Below are 22,435 nucleotides of genomic sequence, written 5' to 3' on the forward strand. Positions count from 1 at the left end.
CAAAAAACACTTCTGAGAGAGAACATGAACCAAAGAGGGCAAAAAGTGATGAGGACAGCAATTAAAAGGTAAATGACCATTTTTATTCTTTACTCTATTCTTTGTTTTTTACATTATGCATAACTCTCATTTATTGTGCAATAATCTAATTGTGACATGTATTTGTCACATGTTTTGATACATTTATATGCTTTATAAAACATTTATGTCTGAATATTGGGGGCCTTGGAACGTATTACGGCATTTACATGGAAAACACGTCTCTACTTACAAAATTTTCTACTTAAGAAATTTCCTCCAGAACCAATTAATTTCGTAAGTAGAGGTACCGAGGTACCATTGTGTGTGTGTGTGTGGGGGGGGGGGGGGGGGGGGCGTGCGTGCGTGTGTGCGTGTGTGTATATATATAAAATATTTAGTCCACAACAAAGGTGTGAGCAAGCATGCAAAAAACGTTTATGATCATGATGTCATGAAAAACATTCAGTCAGGTCCGAATAACGTCACAGACATCAAAGGATAATAAGAGGTCTTTCCAAACCAGGGTTGACATTATTGCAAGAGGTTGTTTATAGTTTGTCCAGTACTATCCGCATGACTGATTTGACAAGACTTTGACAAAAACTGTGAATGAAAACACATAAACATAACTTTCTTGTACCGTTAAATGTTTTAGGATGTAAACTACGAAAGACGGATATCCGCCTACGGTCGCGTTACAGTGTTTTTTTCCGGTTAGGAACGTGGAATTTCTGACTTCACAGTACAAAGTACTGCAACGCAAGCAATGTCCCTAATTATCTGAGCACGCTGCATTTTTATTTGAACTGATACCACACCCAATCGCTTTGCTTTCATTCACGCGTCGTTAGTGTGCAATTACTAGACGCAGAAAGTGAAATACTAAATATTGTCGCTTTCGTAACATGGCAATGGCCTCCCACCGCGACCGAGTGTATGCAACGGTAAGCTAGCCGGCTAAGCTAGTGCTAGCAATAGCTAACTTTGTTGCGTTTTAGCGAGGACAACGTGAAGCAAGGAACTCTCGACATGGAAGTGGGAAGAGGGCGCGATTCTGGTAGCTCTTTCGAGGCTATACTGGACAAAAAGTTACTAAATGTGACGAACACAATGGATTCCATTCAAGGGCTGTCAACGTGGTGTATCGAGTACAAGAAGTACCACAGCACGATAGTGCGACAGTGGATCAAGTGTTTAAAGAAATGTAAGTATTTTTATCTTTTTTTTTTTTTATCCCAGGATGTTTATGATCAGCTGGTGGCGCAAATTGCTTACCAGTGTAAATCTCAAATAGTATTAGGACTACTGTGATAACTAACTTGCAAAGACGAGTTTACGCTGCTATTAGCTTAGCCGTTTCCAAAGTAACCGCCTTGGTTGACAGTCAAGCACCGACTTTATGCACTTGGCTACTGCTTCTGTTACCTCTTCTGTATTCATAGATTGAGTGTGAAATGATTGCCCCATATTAGTTGCTACAACACGTAATAGCATTATTAAAATGTAACAAAATACTTGAGCTCATGTTTGAAATTAGTACCTCCACGCTATATGATTGTCACAGTGAGGTGGCTGTTTAATATCTAAAAAGAGAAGTGCAATCGAATTTTTACGGTCGAGCACAATCGGTGCTGTGGAACTGCTCAACCTCTGATTTGTCTGGATTTAACAACAGCATTTCCCGTAGTAAACAAGTTAAAGATATATTACGTGTTCCGGTATTAGGGGTGTCTTCATACAAACTTCATTAATTATACAGGCTAGGGCTGAACAATGAATCAAATTCAAATCGACATTACAATGTAGTAGAATGCAATTTTCAAGTTGCAGGGGCTATAATTTGCAGAAAAACCTGCTTTTCGGTCGGTTTGTTTCGGTCTCTAGATAAATTAAAGCAGCACTGGGCAAGAATTTTACCATAATGCATTATTTTCACAACTCTTTTGATGAAACATTGACAACAAGTAGTTGAATGGGACTTTTGTCATGCCCTGGGGGCGGTCTGTATCGTTTTTACTGGCACTAAGCAACTCCATTAAGGAGGATGGGAGCAACCCTGGCACACAAAAAAATACAAACGTCCTGAATTGCTTCACGGCATACTCACCTCCTTTCGCTATAAGGACAGAAGTTGATTAGAACATCTACACGCTATTGCTGGTGTCATGGCAGAAGCACCAAACAAAGAAGAAAAAAAAAAAAAAGATTTGTTCAAACAAAATTAGATTCATTACATCATCGCTATTCCTCTTTCACACAGCCACTGGAAATAGAAATGTGATTCAGTCCAACTTGCAGGCCAGCGAGAGCTCAGGATTTCACGACACTACGCGATGGCGCGTGTGGTTGACTTTTGTCAAAACACTAACGCTTTTGTCCACATGGCGCCGCCATAATCAACAAAAACTGACATGACACAGTGTTGCGTTAAGTGCTTGTATGGAAAGTTCATGTGATAATGCCACATATTTGTTTTCATAATTGTTGCAATCTGACTTGTGATTTGCTGACTTACGTTTATGCCACCCTTGTTTGGTAGAATTATGTCAAGTTGTAGTGAATGCTTAAAAGACTGCTAGTGAAAGTGTGTCGTAAGTTAACAACTCGAATTGAAGTAAATAAACTCTTTCATGATTTTGCCTTTATTTTAGCCTAGACAAAACATTTCAGTATAATAAATCTTAGTTTATTGTAACAGATGAATTTATTGCTTGTGTTTGTTAAAATATACATGGGAAGGGGAAAAATAATCGCATATCAAATCGCAATTGTAATACAGTGGTATCTCTACTTACGAATGTCTCCTCATACGAAATTTTCAAGTTACGAAACGCACAACAGGAAAATATTGCCTCTTGTTACAAAAGAAATTTCAAGATACGAAAGGTAAAAGTATGGGCTGCTACTAGCAGTATGTGCTGCGACTCGCAGCCCCGGAGTTTCCCGAACGCAACATACTCATAGCTGCTCTGCCATTGGCTATTACCTAGCATCTTCCTGGCATCCCATTGGCTAAGAGGGACCTCTACCGTATGTGTCTGTGTGTAGTTAGACAGGTAGATAGATATATATGTGATAGATACTGTATGTCGATGCAGCGTCCTCGTCATTCGCCCCTCGGGCTATGAGGTGTTCCGATAGTTTTACGTGAATTAGAAACGAGGAAAAGAAAAAAAGGAGAAAATCGTTTGTCCATACAAACCAAGCAAGAGATAATAGAAATGTACGAAAAAGGAATGTGTTTGGTTGATCTCGTCAAAGAATATGACCGTAATGTATCGACAGTCGCCACGTTATTAAATCAGTTCTTAACAAAACGCCCGGCGAAAACCACTTCTGAGAGAGAACATGAACCAAAGAGGGCAAAAAGTGATGAGGACAGCAATTAAAAGGTAAAGGACCATCATTTTTATTACTGATAATGATACTGATGCTATTTTGTGCCTTGTCTACAATACTTATGTACCCGGTGTCCATGGCACTCATATTTTAGGCCACTGTGGACTAACCCAGGGGGGTCGGCAACCTTATATACTCAAAAGACCCATTCGGACTGTCTCCCACAAAAAAAATAATAATAAAAAACTATAGCCGAAATTTAATTTCTGTGTGGGGAAAAAAAACAATATTTCCAAAAAAGAGATGCTTTGTTGAAGCTTACTTTCAAATCAAATAGTCACTGTCTGTATGAGCCCTCCACATATTTTGGAAATTAAGGCCAAAATTATATTATACACCTGCAACAAATTAAAATTGCAAATGAAAAAAATACTGCCTACTTTTTTGTTTCGTCATCATTTTATTGTGTATGAAGTCAGTCAGTCAACTGTCACCTTGCGTAACGGACTACTGTATTTCACTTCAATAAAGTGACGTGATTTCACTTATTTGTGAAATATTAGTCAATTAAAATGTATATTTTACCTGGTCAATGTGATTTATTTACTTATTTTTTATTTTTTCTCAGCGCCCAGTGTTGTTTTTTTTTTAAACTTGAGTATATCATAGTATTAAACATTCTGCTTTCTGAACTTTTCTTTTGTTCACATTATCCACGGTTTACCTAACGGGGGTCGAATTGCTCAATAAATCTTGGCGTCAGGTATTGCACATCGGTGACTGTGGCGCATATTTTGAGTGTCCAACAGAATGATTTAATTTAATGTCAAGATACCAGAATCGTCAAATTTAAAAGTATAATTAAAAAACAAACACGCTAAAATACAACGGGGAAAAATAAAATCTATTAAATAGTCATTATTTGTCTCAAGTCGGGCCTGGCATGTGTTTTTTCGTGGCCATAAATGTACGGCGTCCACATTTTCATCTGTTAAAGCCAGACAGATTGTGAAAAACATGTCAGACCTTGATCAGAAAGTGAGAAACTTGAGGGTCCCCATCAGAACATGGCAGGTCTGAAGACAAGTTACTAGCATCCGCTACTGGCAGATGGGACTCCAGTGGTCACCGGCACCACAGTCTAAATGCAGCATAAACATCTCTTGTTGAGGTTGAGCCTTCTTCTAGTTTTCATTAGCGATGGGTGAGTAGGGCCTTATTTGAAGGTATTGAGTACTCACAAAGGTTCCTTTTTTTGGAAACTTCGGTTCGGTATATTTTCGGGTCAAAAAACTAGATTTTTTTTAAAAATGTTTATTTTGAAAAGATGACTAGTAAATGGTACATTTTTTAGAAAAAATAAATAAAAGCGAACCATTCGGGTGATATTCTAAGAAATTACACCATAATAAAAAATACACTAACAATAAAGATCTCTTAATTTAGTAAATAGTAAAAAAATTTAAGACACTGAAATCCTTAAACACTCAGCAGCAAAAGCCTATGACACAGCTAAGTATTCAAGTTAAAGACAAGTTGTCATTACAGTACATGTATACACTTTTTGTGATAAAAAAAAATACATACAATAACAGTTACAATTATTGCTAACTATATTAAAACTCTTTATAATTAAACTTTTTTTAAAAAGTATTTATGAAATTGTATACACTTTTTAGGCATTGAAATCTTTGAATGTTCAACAGCATATTGTAACGAATGTGGGTATCTGTGTTGTGATCGGATTTGTGTGTTGCTGAGTTGTGATGTTTCCGAGGTTCATGAATGCATCGCACGGCAAGCGAGTGGAGCAGCGGAGAAAGAAGAGCGAGAGCAGTTGTACTTCGATTAAAAACGTGATAATTAACCTACGTCTGACAGCGTGTTCCTGGAAGACGCTACACTATGATATAAATCGCTATTTAAGCTTGACATTTTGGGCTAAATAAACTGCTTGCTTCCTCGTATAAGAAACATTCATAGTCGGATGATGCCGTGCACCTTAGACGCGCTAGCCGCAACGTAGCCGCCAATTTCATGTAGCAATGACGGCACACAACTGTCGGACTTATCCACGCACCTTTCCCTGTGTGCGATGGGGAACAGGAAAGCCAGAATGTTCCCAAACAGGAGACCGCAGTGTACGCGGGTACCTTCGAGTTCTGGCTCTCACTGTTGTGCCGCCACTCTCATCTCCCTCACGCAACAGTCAATAGCGTAAGCTCGCGCTAATAAGTGGACCGAACCGAACATGCCATATCGAAACGTATTAATGCACCCAAGTGTACCGTTACACCCCTAGTACGTATGTTTATTAGATTTATATTAATGCTTGAAGTGCATTAGTTTTGTGCTGCTACCAGAATGTGTTATTTACATGACTGACAACGTTTTTCTCTTTTAAATTCTATTCATGTCCATACACGCGTATGTCCATTAAGATGCAAGTTCTATAACTATGTTTCCAAGGTTTTCATTAATACTTAGAGTGCATTATTAGTGTTGCAACCAAAATGTATGTTTATTTGCTAAATGACTTTCTCCATTACGGTATTTCATACATATAGTTAGTTTACAAATTTACCCAGTGTCATCGACTGAACAAAACAGAATGTTATTTAGTGCATTAATAAGGACTACCATATTTTTCGGACTGTAAGGTGCACTTAAAATGCTTTTTTTATTTTCTCAATAATCGCCTCATGTCTTGATGTCGGCTTTTCAGTTCGTCATATTTAACTCATTAACTGACAGGCATTTTCAGACCCTCTTTTACTGTACCGTTTGAAAAAAATCGAGAAAAATATCAATAAATTCCCGGCGATTGAATAGCTGGACTGTGAAAAGACATATAAAAAACGTTTATGGCAGTGAATGAGTTGATCCAAATTCCTTCCTATTTCCATGCATCTAATTGCTAGCATGCATACATATTTTCGTCAAACCCGAACTAGAACTACTTCCTGCTTTTGTGTCTGAGAATCATGGCAAATGTAGTCCTACTAGCCTAATGCTGTTTCCAATGTTACAATTTGGGACGATATCATTGCCGTCTATGGGACCGAGAGGTAAACAATTCAGCCAGCTTCCAATAGCTGTCGGGACTGTCAACCAAATAGCATTTTTCAGCCAAAGTAATAACACAACAGCCGGTCACCAGACTGACTAGCGGTGTTCAAACTTTTTTTTTTCTCAACTGTAGGAAGAGTCCCTCCTCTTCTTTGCTCGAAGCGACCCGCGTGTAGTTAAACAGAGCTACACCTGAACCTAGCGTAATAGCGCTAAATCTATCAAATAAATAATAATGAAATAGTAATATTTATATGGTTTCACAGTCATAATGGCCCTCTGAGGCAAACCATAACAACAAAAATGAGTTTGACACCCCTGCTAAGCTCAGTGGCCCCTTCCCTCTGAGAATATACTGTACCGTTCGAAACCTTGCAATAGCAAGGAGTTGTTGCTATTGCTAGGCGTTGTCTTTGTCACATGATGTTTCAATATGAAGCGTAACATATTGGTTTATTCATGGGTCACCTGTTGAATTTGCTGTTCAGACCTTTGTTAGAACGTGTAGAATAGACCTTGAGGCAGTTAGTGTCTTTTTGTTTGTTTTTTATGGGAATGTTCTGAATATTGTGTTCTCTGATTAAGATAAATGTTTTAACTTTATCAACGTTAGCACGCCATCTAGTGGTTCTCAATCCTCACTTGACTACTTTGACCTTTCTCCTTGTCCTCATGTAGAGAGTTATTTTTGTAATTTTTGTCACAACTAAGCTTTATAACATGCGCTTTGTGGTCCCTTCTGGGATACAATGGAAAGCGTTGATTGTACTAAAATTTTATTTTGCATTAAAGTATATTAGAAAACCATTTTTGCCTCAGATTACTGTTTATTAACCAATTATTGTTTTTTTTTTTAAACAACAACTATTAGGCATTATCATGCGAGAAAGTTGATGCTGTACTTATCAAACTTTTCGAAACTGATTCGGTTATTGGTTAGGTCATTGTTTTCCAAAGTAAAAGCAGATGTTTGCCAATTTCTTACTTTGATTAAACACAAAAGGTAATCAGTTTTTCATTAAGCACTACAGAAATCAGAATAATTTTGACAAGCCGAAATCAGAGCTTTTTAACGATTTCAAGTTAAACAATGGCTCTAAACGATTACTCGATTGTTAAAATTGTTGTCCATATAATTTGCTCATCGATTAGCTGTCGATTTATTGATTAATTTTGACACCTTTAAATATAACGCAATAAAAAATAATCTGAGAGCTGCTGTTAATTAAATTTTACATAATAGTAGACATAGAAGTATGCATCTGGATAACACTTTCAAGTTCAACAAAATATTATAAATGACCACAGTTAGTGTTGCTAGGACAACCTCAATGTACAACCGCAAAATGTAAATAAAAACAGAATACAATAATTGGCAAATCATGTTCAACCTATAGTTAATTGAAAAATACATTTAATGTTGAAACTGATAAACCTGATTGTTTTTAGCAAATAATCATTAACTTAAAATTTTATGGCTACAACACATTCCAAAAAAGCTGGGACAGGTGGCAAAAAAAGACTGAGAAAGTTGAGGATGCTCATCAAACACCTGTCTGGAACATCCCACACGTGAACAGATTAATTGGGAGCTGGCAAGCAAAGATGGGGCGAGCGTCACCTATTTGTGAACAACTACGTGAGAAAATAATCAAACAGTTTAAGGACAATGTTCCTCAACGTACAATTATAGAGCCCGGACTGTTGAACAGCTGAAGCTGTACATCAAGAAAGAATGGGAAAGAATTCCACCTCCAAAGATTCAACAATTAGAGTCCTCACTTCCCAAAGGTTTATTGAATGTTGTTAAGAGAAAAAAATGATCAATATCAGTGGTAAACATGACCCTGTCCCGGTTTTCTTGGAACACGATGCAGCCATAACATTCCAAATTCATAATTATTTGCTAAAAACAATCAGTTTGAACATTAAATATCTTGTCGTTGTTGTGATTTAATTAACTATTGGTTGAACATGATTTTCAAATGATTGTATTCAGTTTTTATTTACATTTTACACAACGTCTTAAGTTTAATGGAATTGAGGTGGTAGTATCAAGCATGTTTTGAATCTCCTAAAACAAGTGTCTTTATAACTGCTATGAGTAGAGAACACTAGTTTGTAGAGATTAGTAGTCTGCCCTATTCTGTTGTGTAATGAGTGAAATTGTCAATTTTACACAGTGAGTCATATTCCAATGTAGACGATAAATGGAAAACAGACTCTGGTATTGAAAGAATAGTTTCTGATTACTGTAACCAGATTAAACTCACATTCATTGCTAACAATAATAACACTATTAAGATGTCTTTTGATGATCTTTTTTCCCCTTTTGTTTTGGTGTTTAATCCCAGAATATCAAATATGAGTCCAAGGCAAGATTTGAGGACAAAAACAAAAAGGACATTTGTTATTTTAAAGGAGATTCTCGGGATGCAATGGGTGACTGTTATGTTATTTTCCGTGTTTGTGACGGCAAACAGTTGACAATCAGCCGAGTAGTTTAATCAGAATATTGATTGATTGGTTAACCACAGAATGTTCCTTAGTCACTTGTGGTTTTTCCCACTGACACAACAATTTAGGGAGTAAATCAGTCAACATTGTCATCATCATCTACTTGTCCCAAATCAATCAATCAATCACATTTTATTTATATAGCACTTTTCATACATAAAAATGCAACTCAAAGTGCTTTAAAACATTCAAAGCAAAACATAGAATTATCTTCAATCAAAAGAAAAGATAAATTATTTAAAAGTTGTTGAAAGCCAAACTAAAAAGGTGTGTCTTGAGCTTCCTCTTAAAAATATCAACAGTCTCTGCAGACCTGACATCCTCTGGCAGGCTATTCCAAAGGTGAGGACCAAAATGGCTGAATGCAGCCTCGCCATGCATTTTGGTCCTCACCCTTGGAATAAATAAAAGGCCGGCGCCAGAGGACCTCAGGATCCGCGAGGGCTGGTATGATAAAAGCAAATCAGATAAATAAGATGGCCCAAGACCATTAACACATTTATAAACTAATAAAAGTACTTTAAAATCGATCCTGAAACACACAGGGAGCCAATGCAGCAATTTCAAAACTGGCGTAATGTGCTCCCGCCCTCTGGTTCTCGTCAGCACCCGAGCGGCTGAATTCTGCAGTAGTTGCAGTGGTGAAATGCTCTTTTTCGGGAGGCCAGAGAGCAGGGCATTACAGTAATCTAAACGACAGGAAATAAAGGCATGCATCAGCACTTCCGTGTTAGCCTGAGAGAGAAACGGGCGGACTCTGGCGATATTCTTAAGGTGATAAAAACCAATCTTGGTTACATTTTTAATATGAGGAATAAAACTGAGCTCAGAGTCAAAAATGACGCCAAGGTTCTTCACACAGTGTGAGGGATTAAAAATGTGTAGTTTTGGTAAAAGCTTCTCTCTCTGACCTTCGGGACCGATAACTAAAACCTCAGTCTTGTCCTCATTGAGCTGTAGGAAATTATCTGCCATCCATGACTTGATATCTAAAATGCAATTTAAAAGGGTATCAATGGGTCCTGTGTCATCAGGAGACACGGCAATATACAGCTGCGTGTCATCAGCATAGCTGTGAAAGCTGATGCCGTGTCCCCTGATGACATCCCCGAGGGGAAGCATATAAAGATTAAAAAGTAAGGGGCCTAAAATCGAACCTTGAGGAACCCCACATTTAATTTCATGAGTTTTAGAGGAACAAGTATCCATACTTACAAAGAAATATCGGTCTGTGAGATAGGAATAAAACCAGTCAAAAACAGTACCAGAGATGCCCACTAGATTTTTAAGTCTATTTAATAAAATTTGGTGATCTACTGTATCAAAAGCAGCGCTTAGATCCAGTAGCACCAAGACTGTGAGTTTTCTCACGTCTGCAGTGCACCTAATATCATTTAAGATCCTTAAAAGAGCAGTCTCCGTACTGTGGTTCATCCTAAAACCAGATTGATATTTCTCCAAAATATTATTTGTATTTAAAAAATGATTCAACTGGATGAAAACCAGTTTTTCTAAAATCTTACTTAAAAACGGTAAGTTGGATACGGGTCTGTAGTTATTAAAAACGCTCGGGTCAGAACCGCTCTTCTTCAGAAGGGGCTTCACCACCGCCGTTTTAAAGGCAGCGGGGAAGACGCCTGTCTGAAGAGAGCAATTGACTATATTTAAAATTTGTTCTTCAAAAAATCCATAAAATGTCTTAAAAAGAAATGTGGGAATTGGATCCAAAAGGCAGGTTGTTGGGTTTACCTGGGAGAAAACTCGAACAAGTGTCCTTGCATCAACCAGGGCAAAACTTTCCAGTGTTTCCTCATGTAAATATGATTGTCCGGGTTTATTAAAACTTGTGTTTTGACGGGCTAAAAGACTGGATCTTATGTCATCGATTTTACTTCTGAAGTGGTCTGCAAAGTCCTACATATGCTACATATTGATTCTCTTATGACCAGTATGAATTCTCATTCCATGCATGGAGTTCTTTCTGCTTTTCTTTCCTTTTTTTTCCCTGATCGTTTTGTCTCTCCTCCGACAGCTGACACGGCACACAAGCTGAACCTGTTTTACCTTGCCAATGATGTCATTCAGAACTGCAAAAGGAAAAACGCTATGGTTTACCGTACTGCATTCGCGGATGTGCTCCCCGAGGCTTTTGTGTTGATAAAGTAAGTACGGAGTTGAGTTGACGGGTCGAATTCCAAAATGGTAAATTCGCATTAAAATCCTCCAATATTTTTTTAGTGACTGTATCTCTGCAGGTGTCAATTTGCTACAAAACTGATTGCACCTTTAGAATTGATTCCAAGAAGCAATATTATTTTAACTGCCTTGTTTACATAAAAGACAGCGAAAGAAAGAAAAGCGCAAACCTCAGTGGATGCGCAGATTAATTCATTGTATCTTCTGCCATCTAGTGGAAGAAAATGTAATTGTTTTCCCTGTTACTATTACTGTATATCACTTGTCATAGGTAAATGAGCAAAGATACACTCATTGAGCGGTCCAAAAATTGTTTGACAAAGCGACTGGTCCACTGTCTTAGGAGTATCCTAAATATTTGTCCTTTCTTTCTTGTTTTTTGGTCACGTAGACAAGAAGGTGATGCAAAGGTGGTGAAATCGGCGGAGAGGATTCTGACCATCTGGCAGGAGAGAAGTGTGTATACAGATGCTCTGATTGCTGAGCTCAGGGGCAGCTTAGTCAAAGAGGAGTCCCCGCCTGTGACACCCGTGGAGCAAAAAAGTGAGCGCGTCAACATTACACCCACCGTCACGAGTGAAATTTAACTCCTAATTGTCATTTGTATTCGTTGAAAGCTCCAATTGAGTCCAAGGCAGATCTCCGATCCAAGATTGTTGCGGAATTTGTGGTAAGAAAGTTTGCGGACTCTAATCTTGTAACACAAACTAATTAACCCAATTGGATGCAAACTAGCGTTATTTAAAATATGATTTTGAATTTTAGATGATCTTTTTGTTTAAAATGTCACTTTTCCTATGATTCTTCAAGCCCCAGTCCTTTATTGAGCACCTGTCTAAATACAAGAGGTCTCTGGAGGATGTGGACCTAAGGGAAAAACAGTTGGCAGCTATGAGGGTCGACATCTGCAGCTCCGAAGCCCTCAAGAAGCTAAAAGGTCCCAAAATGGTTCCACTGCCATTTCATCGAGAGCAACACACAATTGTTTGATTGTAGACTTATTATCCCTTTTCCCCACGTTTGTTTTTCAGACAAGGCAGGAGGAAAGAAATTCTCCAGGGACTTTGAAGAAGGCAATACTCAGCTACAGGAGTTTGTCAAGTTCTTTGACAGACAAATCAAAACGGGACCTCTTCTCCAGGAAGCCCTGAGCAATGCAGATATTTTCTATGAGATGCAGTACAAAGAGGTCAAGATTGTTGCTAATGTAAGTGGAATCGTCAAAAACCCCACTTTTTAATGTGCAAACCTATTGTTCATAATGTAACCGTTATGTAAGATTAATTTTGCAGTCATCTCAGGGGGGGGCCATTTTGTCACCTGCTCTCAATTGAAAATGAAATCACAGTTGCTCAGGCAGGGCTCAACCAATCATGGGCCAGCTTCAGAAAACAGGTTGTGACCTGAGCCCCGAGCAAGTGTGATGTCATTTTCAGTCGACAGCAAGTGACAAAATGGCCCCCCCCCTGAGATAGGAAGAAACGGGTGGATTTAGCTGTTTAACTCATATTCCACAAATGCAATATTGATCAAATACTAGCGGGGCCGCACAGAATATGTTATTGTAAAGAAAATGTTTGACTAGACTCCCCTTTTAAAGCTGTTGCTATATCTTCGTATTTCTTCCCTCAAGGCCTACCAGACTTTTGCTAACCGAGTGTCCAACCTGAAACGCAAGCTGGACAACCTAAAGTCTACCTTACCAGACCTGGACGAGTCGCCTATTCCTTCGCCCTCTGCCGACGCACCGTCCCCAACAGGCTCCGAATCTCCTTTCCACGACCTAGACCTTGCCAAGCCTCACCCAGGCGTGGACATTTCCGCTGCGGATGACGAAACGGAACCTCCCGCTCCAAGTCCCCTGTCTTCAATTGGAAATTCCCCAAAACCAGTGTCAAATCTCCTGGACGATAACGTTAACCGTGAAGTGGAAGACATGGAACTGTCTGACGATGAAATAGTCAGCGGTAGCATCATAGGTGAGCAGTCAGAGCTTGAATTTTTATTTTCATCCATCCATTATGCAAGTTGAATCCAAGGGAGATTTAGAGACCAGCATTTTCTGTTCATTTTTTTTCCTATTTATAAACCAATCTGTGTTTGTATTATATTGGTACAGTAGTGTAGTGCTCTAAATGGAGAGTTTGTTTACCCTGTCAAATGACATCATAAATCTTGGCTTACACAGGATTTTATAGAAGTATATATAATATATAAACGCTTTCACTTTTGTCAGCCAGTGTCAGAAGCCTTAAAGCGGAAGTCAACCCAAACATAATTTTATCAAGAATATGTTCTATCCAAGCCCACTAGTTGAAAGCATTCTGATTGATTTTGCATTTGTGGATTGTAAAATAAGCAGCAAAATGCACCCGTTTTTAGCCATCTCTGGGGGCGGCCATTTTGTCTTCTGTCGACTGAAAATGACATCACAACTGCTCACAACGACCAATCACGGCTGACCTTTTTTCTGAATCTGAGCCGCGATTGGTCGTTGTGAGCAGTTGTGATGTCATTTTCAGTCAACAGAAGTCAAAATGGCCGCCCCCAGAGATGGCTAAAAACAAGTGCATTTTGCTACTTAACTTATATTCCACAAACGCAATATTTATCAGAATGCCCTGTTTCAACTAGTGGGCTTGGATAGAACATATTCATGAAATAATTATGTTTGCGTTGACTTCCCTTTTAATTTAAGGATACACATATGGATGGCATTACATTGTTTTGAAAGTCATAGTGCAATTTGAGCTCTGATGGAAGGCAGGTTTGTCAAGATAACCATTAATAAATACTATCTGCAATTGGGTAGACTGCATAGTCTGTCATCTTTAGCTGACATAACCACATTCAAGTTCACATTGCCGTTTTTTTTTTTTTTTTTCTACAGTTGAGGATCAAACGAAGAGCCCCGGCCCAAAAGTGGACGCGTCCGATCCCGTTCCCAAAAACACGGAGCCGTCAGTAGAAACAGCGCAGCACGCCTCACCTGATGCGGCATCTGTAGCAACCCCGACAGGCAGTTTGGATACTGTTGACCTGGGTAAAATAGGCTCCATCCTCAGCAGTTTAAATGCGGCCATGAAAAACACAGGTGAGAAGACTGGCCATAGTACAAGTCCTAATACAAATGGATAATTGTTTGAAATTGGGATTTGCTGCCATTATCACAATGTACAATACCTTTGGCTATTTATGCTCCAATCAATTACCGTAATGAGATGAGAGTCTGAATGTTCTGCACTTCTATTTACGATAGACTTGCCGTCCGCGTGTAGCCACGGAGCACATGCTGCAGTCACATTAGCATTATGGGAATTGAAGGAATCGTTTGCTTTCCTTTTTTTTTGAGGGGGGGGTGACTTGATGTAATGTGACTCAATTCACTTCACAACAGAGTGCAGTTTGGCATATAGAATGAATATTTTTCAAAAAAGATGCTATTGACACCTGCAGCTCAAGGTTTCCTGATCCTTAGGTTATCTGAACTCAAACACATTTGGACAGATTATATAGAAATATACAGAGGCATGTTTTCCGTATCCATTGTGAAGACCGACTAATAGTGCTGTACTGAGAAGCCAAGAGAGGAGCTAAGTCTCAAGTACTGTATTATATATATGTATGTCTTTCTTGTACTGCCACCAGGTGGCCAGGGCGCGAGATAACAACCATCACGGCTCAACAGTTTACTCCCATCTGTGGTTGGAGTCGGCAAGGTTGTTAAAAAGCTCCTTGGCAACATATTTTAATTGTTTGCAAATGTACAAGTTCTTCCAAATGTGAACTGTGCGGATTGGAGTTGTAGGGAGGAGGGGGTGAGAGGGTAAACGGGGCTTTGGACCGACCAATCGCGCTCATCTTTGCATCTGTAAGGTTATGAAGTGTAACAATATTTGACTGGAATTTAATCCCACTGAAACGTAAAGAAGCATAATGTGGACATTTGTGGCAACAGTAATAATCCTGCCATTCATCAACGAGGTGACCTTACCTCACAGTACAAAAATGGCGTGTTCGCTAGCTAATCACTATGCAGCGTCTTAGCCTTTTATGGTACAGTTCTGTTTACGTTGTGACACAAAACGGCCAGCGTGTTAGCGTTGTTTATGTTCACCATGGAAACCGGTAGCCCACAATGCAGCATGACTTTGGCACTGCATTGTCGGCATCCAGTCGATGAATGTAAACAATGCTGTTGGCCACAAGATGGCACATCTTATTATTGTACAGATAATAGACTTTGGCAACTCAAACTGCGCAGCAGTATCACAAACACAACCGCCTTCCTAGTGTTGTGCCATGATTTCCTTATTTTTTTCAATTGTAGTTAGTTAGCTTTCTAGTTTTACGTTTCTTAGGAGCCATTCTAAGGGCTAATAAAGAGCAAAAAAAAACAAAAAAACAAAACAAGTATAAGGTACCATACAATGTGTGACACACAGAGCCAATAAATGTTTAACTTATTCACTGCCAGACATTTGCAGACCATTTTTTAGCCAAACGTTTTAAAAAATTTGAAAAGAATATGGATAAGTTCCTGGGGTTGAATAGCTGGGCTGAAAAAAACGAATAAATACGTCAATGGCAGTGAATGAGTTAATTGCGCGCGAAAAACCACAATTGATATTTTCACGCGTCCATGTCAATGGAGTTCACGAAAATAGTGCTCAACTCGTGTTTCTACTGTATTCCATTTTGTGGAGTGGAACTGGACAATTTGCTAAGGCCCTCTGATCATTTGTAAGGTACGCAAGAACTGTATTAAGAGTTTTGGTATGTTGACATACTTTGAGACGTAAGTTGTTTTCTTTTTTTCCCCCATCCTAACTCTACATTACAAATTGCGAATACAAACTGGATATGCTGCATCTTCTGGCCAAAGTTGAAGATATTAAAGCAAACAAACCCATATGTGTTATTTCATTCCCTCAGCCACTGAGAATTGATGAGGAATGTTGTTGATAATTTTCCCAATAGGAACTGCCAGATGACCAATTCTCATCCCTAATTGGCGTATAGCGACACAAATCTGATTTTCACCCTGACACTATCCAGTTTCGTGTTTTTAATTTTTTTTTGATTCCATTGCCATGGTTACCGAATTGTTATCTGAATTGTGCCACCTAAAAGGCCCAATTTGTGATTGTGTCACTCAAATCTTTTATTATAATTCTCCGAACGTATTATGATCAGTATCACCCTCCCTTTCTCAATATATTTTTAACAGAGTCGTTATAATTTTGTCCTACGTTTGCGATGCAGGACCACCAGTGGAGAGTCCCTCTGCAGCTCACCCCTACTCATCGGTTGAGATGTTACCTCCTGCCTCTGAGGAGGCCACTTCTTTGGTGGACATCCTGGCAAAGGTGGACATGAGTCCCGCCGAGCTCCTGAGTGCTCTGTCCAAAGTCCAAGCCCAAGGTGGCCTTGATGGTGAGTTTATTTTTAGTTTTACACGAGTAGCCCTATTTTCCATATTTATATACTGATTGCGTGCCCTTCACTTTTCTCTAATCAGGCATCACTTCTCTTCTGAGCAGCCCCACCGCAAATGTCCCAGCAGAGTCCTCCAATACAGGCAAGACTCCTCCCTTACCCTCATTCACATCAGCTTCCGCAGCTCCTAATCAGAGCTCCGCTCCCTCCTCTGCTGCACCGGCGCCCTCGGCACCATCAAACGCCACCGTACAGCAGAGCTCGGCTTTGCAAACGCTCACCGAGGGCAGGCCAACCCCTGCCCCGGCGCACGATGCACCCAGAGAAATGGGTTCGACAGCAGTAACGGCAGAAGTAGCGAAACCAGACAGTTTAGAATCCAAAATTCACAACTTCCTGCATGGCAATCCTGCTTTCAGCAACTTTGACCTTAGTTTTGCCCTCAACCTACCCAATAGGGTGGATAACTTGAGCCCAGTAACAGGGACCGACACACAGGATGGGACACCAGTGCGTGATGAAGGTGGAGGCACCCCAACCCAAGATGAGGCTATGGACGTGACAGTGGGGCTCCCAAAGTCTTTAAGCACAAACCCAGAAACTGGGATGCCAGCTCGCTTTGCCTTCCAGAAAAATACTCCTCAGAACCCAGAGAGCACCTCCTTGCAAGGCCACTTGCAGCCAAGTGCGGCCCAGAATGGGCAGCGGTACCAACCGTACCCATACGGTGAAAACAATCTGTCAGATCCTGCTGCACAATATCAGCCGATTTCTACTCAAGGTGGAGACGCTGGAGCCCCGGGAAGCGCAGGTAGCACACAGACCATTGAAGGCTTTCCGGGGATGGGTGACAGGGGTTGGTATGGGGAGACGTACCCGGAGGGGGGCTTCCAGCAACCCACGGGCTACAATGCGCCGATGGCCGCTAATAACCAGACAGCGGGGCCGTTTGAGTACCAAGCACAACAAACTCCGGAGCCTCAAGGCTTTCAGCAACCTTCGGATTTCTTCAGAAACCTCCTCCCTCCTGTCCCCAAGTTACCGCCCCCTCCGAATATACTCGCACAGGTTTCGGGAACCGGCCACCCGATGACTCCCACAGAACAGCAGCCGGCACCCCGCGCGGACATGGGCGACCCTGATCGGAGCAGAGGTTTGCCCGCCATGGTGGTCCACGACCACGGACACAAGTCAGTCTTTCACCCAGACGAGTCGTCGTACGACGACGACGCCGCCGAAGACCAAGAGCGTTACCCCGATGATGTCCATCCCCACCCCGGCCCTCGCTTTCAGAACAGCCCTTACAACCACCCCCAGCCCCCTTTCTACCAACGGGGCAGCCCTCGACATAACTTCCCCAGAGGCAGGGGGCGCTTCGCTTCTCCTCCCTCATCCTCACAGGATGCTTTTCACAACCAGGATTACCAGACGCGGAGTCCCCCTCGGCCTCACTTTGCCCCCAGGCGTCCGCCGCCGCCGCCGCCCCATTTACAGATGCGTCCCCCCGGCCTGCGACCTCCTCATAGGGTTCCCCGCCCTGGCCCATACCCATTTCCCAGGGGTCCCCCACGTGCACCATTCCCTAATTTTCATGGGCCTGATCCAAGGCTAAGGGGCAAACGACCGGGTCCCATGGGAGGTCTAAATCCTGGTCCCATGTTTGCTCCCAAAAGACCCTTCCCACCCCCACGCTACTGACTGTACTATTGCAACAGAGGTTCCTTCCCTGCAGTGAGAGGTCAAATATGAAATGGCTAAAGGGGGCAGTCACTCAGAGACTGAATAAGTAAGCGCTGGCGAAGCGAAGATTGTGTCCAAATCGGAAAAAAAAAAAAAAAAAAAGACTGGGAATGAGAGCCACAGACTCCAGCGGGAAGAAAAGCAGAAGCTCCCAGAAGAGAAGACAGAAGATTAAAGAAATAAGAGGTGGATATATATATATATATATATACACATATTTCTTTTCACAGTTTGGAGCTTTTCACTAAATATATAATCGATCGTCAGCATTTGGTCCGGTTCAGTGTGTGCGTGAGTGTGCGTGCGGTCAAGCGTCCTAGCCACAGAATGTTCATTTTCGTGAGTAACTTTAGCCTGGAGAGTGACAAAAAGGATGTGTTTGATGCTTTATTTCTGCTGCCATTTGTTTTCTAGTCAGCAGTTCTCACTGCTTCATTTCATACCAGCCATTCTTGCAGATCAAAGCAGCCATTCGAGGTTCCTTTCGGGGTGAAAATGATGTATATTTTTTACAGGTTGTGCTCCACCTACGATACCTTAGCTATTTCACAGTTGGAACTCTGTTTATAGTTGTGAAGCGACGGTCCCTTCGTTCTAGTTTGGCCGCGTTGAGAGCGGCCCCTTTCTACTTAAAAGGATACGAGGAGCGAGAGATTTCTTTCGGCCTCCCACCCGACGCAGAAGCGGTGACGTTTTCGGAAGATACTTCAGTTTCCTTTTATTTGTACTCTCTAATAAAATTTTGATTTTGAAACACGGTGTTGTTTCTGCTTGACCGCCATTCTTGGTTCTCATTGCACCATTCAGCCTGCCATCAACTTTTCAGCAAAAACGAAGAAACGAAAATAGGAGTGTGCTGTTTTCTTTTGAATTTGACACATCATGCAATCAATACCAAACGTTAGCAGGAATATTTTATCAGCGCAAATAACATTTGAAACTCAATTTCAATCTGCTTTATTGTTTTAAAAAAAATGGCAACAGATTGTATGTTTCTGGAAACTATTATAATTTATTCACATCAGTGCTATGCAAACTAAACACTTTATTCAGTCTTGAATAAAATGTGTGCCAAACCCCAATTTATGTATTTATTTATTGATTATACTGAGGTCAAACCATAGTAATATTTTCCTTCAGCCGGTCTGGGACGACCTGGAAAACAGTTTGGCCGCTGTTAAAATAGGACTCTAATGTACTCTTAATTTTGCACATCATTGCTGTCCAAGCACCAATTTGTAATTTTGCTTCTGTTTTATTTGAAATGAGAAGAAACCTTTCAGAGAAATGTCAACTTTTGAAATATGGAGACAAATGTGATTTATTTATATGACCTTATATAGATTATTAGAGCAGGTCCTCATAAAATGCAAACACACCAGTTTCAAGCTAAAGTGCCTTTATCTCTGAATTTTGTACTAGCTTTTAACAACATAGAATATATTTCACTCTTATCTATGAACTTCGGACAGGTCAAACAAGCCACCAAAATAGAATGCTAATTGTGTGCAAAGATTCCTTCTTTTGCATTAAAATTATTTAGACAATATACAGCATTGGAACAACAAGGTCAATTAATTTTTGTTGTATCCTGAAGATTTAGGTTTCAGATCAAAAGATTAATATGAGAATTTATTATTATTATTTTTTTTTTACAATTCCAACTTTTATTTCATGGTATTTACATCTCCATGTGTTAAAACAACTCAGGTCAGAGCACCTTTGAAGTCAACTACTTTTCAAGTGAGCAAAAGTATTGGAACAGATGATTAAATTAAGGTGAATAACATTTAATATTTGGTGGCATTACTTTTACGTGCAAAAATTGCTTCAAGCCTGTGGCTCAATGCCTTCAGTTGAAATGCTTTACTGTAGCCTCTTTCAGTTTTTGTATGTTCCTGGGGGTGTTCTGCTTTCACTTTCCTCTTCAGGTACTAAATTGCATCCTCTATTGGGTTAAGGTCCGGTGTTTGCCAGTCTAAGAATTTCTATTTTTGCTCACTTGAAAAGTGGATGGGTTCAAACAAAAGGTGCTTTGTCCCGAGTTGTTTAACACATCTAGATGTTAATACCATGAAATAAATTTGGAATTATAAACTTTTGTCTCATCTGAAACCCAAATGTCTTCAGTATAAAAGAAAAAAAAAAAGAATTGACTTTGCCGTTCCAGGACTTTTTGAGGGGACTGTACTTAAGAAAATATACCACTGATTAGAACTTGCACCCCTTTTCGTGACAGCTTTCAGTATAATACACGTTAAAAAGCCGAAAAAACATACGAACCAAATATCAAAGTAGCGAAGTTCCTCCCAGATGACATTTCCTTTGCAAATATTTTTTTTTCAGTGATTAACCGACTATAATTTAAAAGTCATTTTAGAGGCTATAGTGTGCTGTAGCCTTCCGAATGAACTTTAAATTATATACAAAAAACACCCATGGATGAAAGTTATATCAATGGGTCAGTCATGAGTAAAAATCTAGCTAGCTTTTATTTTTAGGAGCATTCCTCTTTCATGACGAAAGAAGTCACCTTAAGACCGCTGACAGGGCGATGATGTACATCCTTTGTTGTCTTCTACAATGATGATGTGACCAAGTGGTGTCTCTTCTATGCTGTGTGAAGAATAATATAAGCTTGATTCTGTGTTGTATGACTCCATTTGATCCTGCTTGAATGCCTATTTCCTGTTTCATCACCCTTCCTCCCCTCCTGTTTTCATCCTCAGGGCCCCCACAGCCACACTTTGAAGTGTCACATGTGATGGGAACCTTATTCGGAACATCTTCCCTGATGCAGGTGTGTGTCAGCGGCGCTATAGTGCTTCCTCTTTCAATCCTCAGCCTGTAAGCCTCCATCTTATTGCATCACTTGTCTTGTCAGCAATTGAATCAAAGTGAATTGTTTGTGTGTACTGAAATCGGGAGTGGAGAATTTGGCCACACGTTGAATTGGTTAGTAAGTATAGAAAGGGTCATTTGATTACCTATTTTTTTTTCACTTGTTTTTCTGAAAATGAGCCCCCTTTAAAAAAACAAAAAAAAAACATACAGTAATTGCTTCTTCAAACGTTTTTTTTTCGTTTTTTTTTTTTAAATAAAAAGCGGTCTGCAAGAAGATTTAGCATATTTCATGTTATTTGGTTTACCTCAGCTTGGATCAAATTGGAGGCCACACACCAGACCTAAAAGACTATGCATGTTTTCTCCCAGCCATCCAAAGTGTAGAAAGGCAATGATACAAATTAAACTGGACAGAAACAAATTTACAATAAGATAACACATAGATAAAATGAAATGAATAAATAAATATTAAACGTTTCCAACACTCTTAAAGAGCTATGCTAATATGAACATAGCGTGTGTTTGTGCGTGTGTGCACATACAATACACGTATATACACAAATACATATATACATATGTATATGCATATACTATATATATATATATATATATATATATATATATATACATATATATATATATACACATATATATATATATATCAAATTATGTTTATTGAACACGTATATATTATATACATATGTAGATTTATAATTTATAAATGTATTAAATTATGACTATACTATATATATATGTATAGACAACGTAAGTTTTATTGTTGTTTATTTTTATATATATTTTGATATCTGGTCATAATATACACGTCACTAGGTGACAAGCAGCTTTTCGTCACCAGATGTCGTCGTGGCTCTTAAAAAAAAAAAAAAAGGGAACGATTGTTTAAAGGACACAAACCACGTCCAGTACTTCATGTTCCCTTCCTCAAAGCGGACCGCGATCCACATCCTGATGGGCGGATTCAAGTGTTCGCCTCGCCTATACGCCGTGCAGGCTTATGAGGATTTAGGGAGCAATGGCAGATGGCGGTCTTAACGTTAAAGAGCAGCCGACGTGTTCCCTTGTGGCAAATAAAGGATCGCCCGTGGATCCATGAGAGAGTTGTAAGCCAGCGAGTCCAGATCGTGACTGTGTGCGAGGTGTCGCTGTGCGCATGTCGGCCGTGTGCAGCCTGCAGTCATGTGGCCTCTTTGTTTACATGGAGCCACATTGCATTTAGGGCGTGTGTGGGTGACACGTGAAATCACAACTT

The 22,435-nt window shown here is 40.0% G+C and overlaps 1 protein-coding gene across 2 annotated transcripts; it reads left to right on the plus strand.

Moving 5' to 3' along the window:
• The first annotated feature begins 575 nt into the window (after positions 1–575).
• On the plus strand, positions 576–19,075 carry rprd2a (regulation of nuclear pre-mRNA domain containing 2a). Of its 2 annotated transcripts, XR_015081965.1 has the most exons (11): positions 576–1,225; positions 10,979–11,108; positions 11,534–11,685; positions 11,760–11,812; positions 11,953–12,079; positions 12,174–12,349; positions 12,776–13,121; positions 14,033–14,236; positions 16,408–16,578; positions 16,664–18,507; positions 18,837–19,075. XR_015081965.1 is itself a non-coding variant. In XM_086013642.1 (10 exons), the coding sequence occupies exons 1-10, from the start codon at positions 1,051–1,053 to the stop codon at positions 18,277–18,279; spliced, it is 3,150 nt and encodes a 1,049-aa protein (XP_085869768.1). In that variant the 5' UTR covers positions 576–1,050; the 3' UTR covers positions 18,280–19,075. The 2 variants fall into 2 exon arrangements, 1 of the variants encoding a protein (XP_085869768.1); XM_086013642.1 differs by having other exon boundaries at positions 16,664–19,075.
• Positions 19,076–22,435: the final 3,360 nt, after the last annotated feature.

This window comes from Filicampus tigris, chromosome 18 (genome assembly GCF_054856515.1).
Source record: "Filicampus tigris isolate MCC_2025a chromosome 18, RoL_Ftig_1.0, whole genome shotgun sequence".
Lineage (NCBI taxonomy): Eukaryota > Metazoa > Chordata > Actinopteri > Syngnathiformes > Syngnathidae > Filicampus > Filicampus tigris.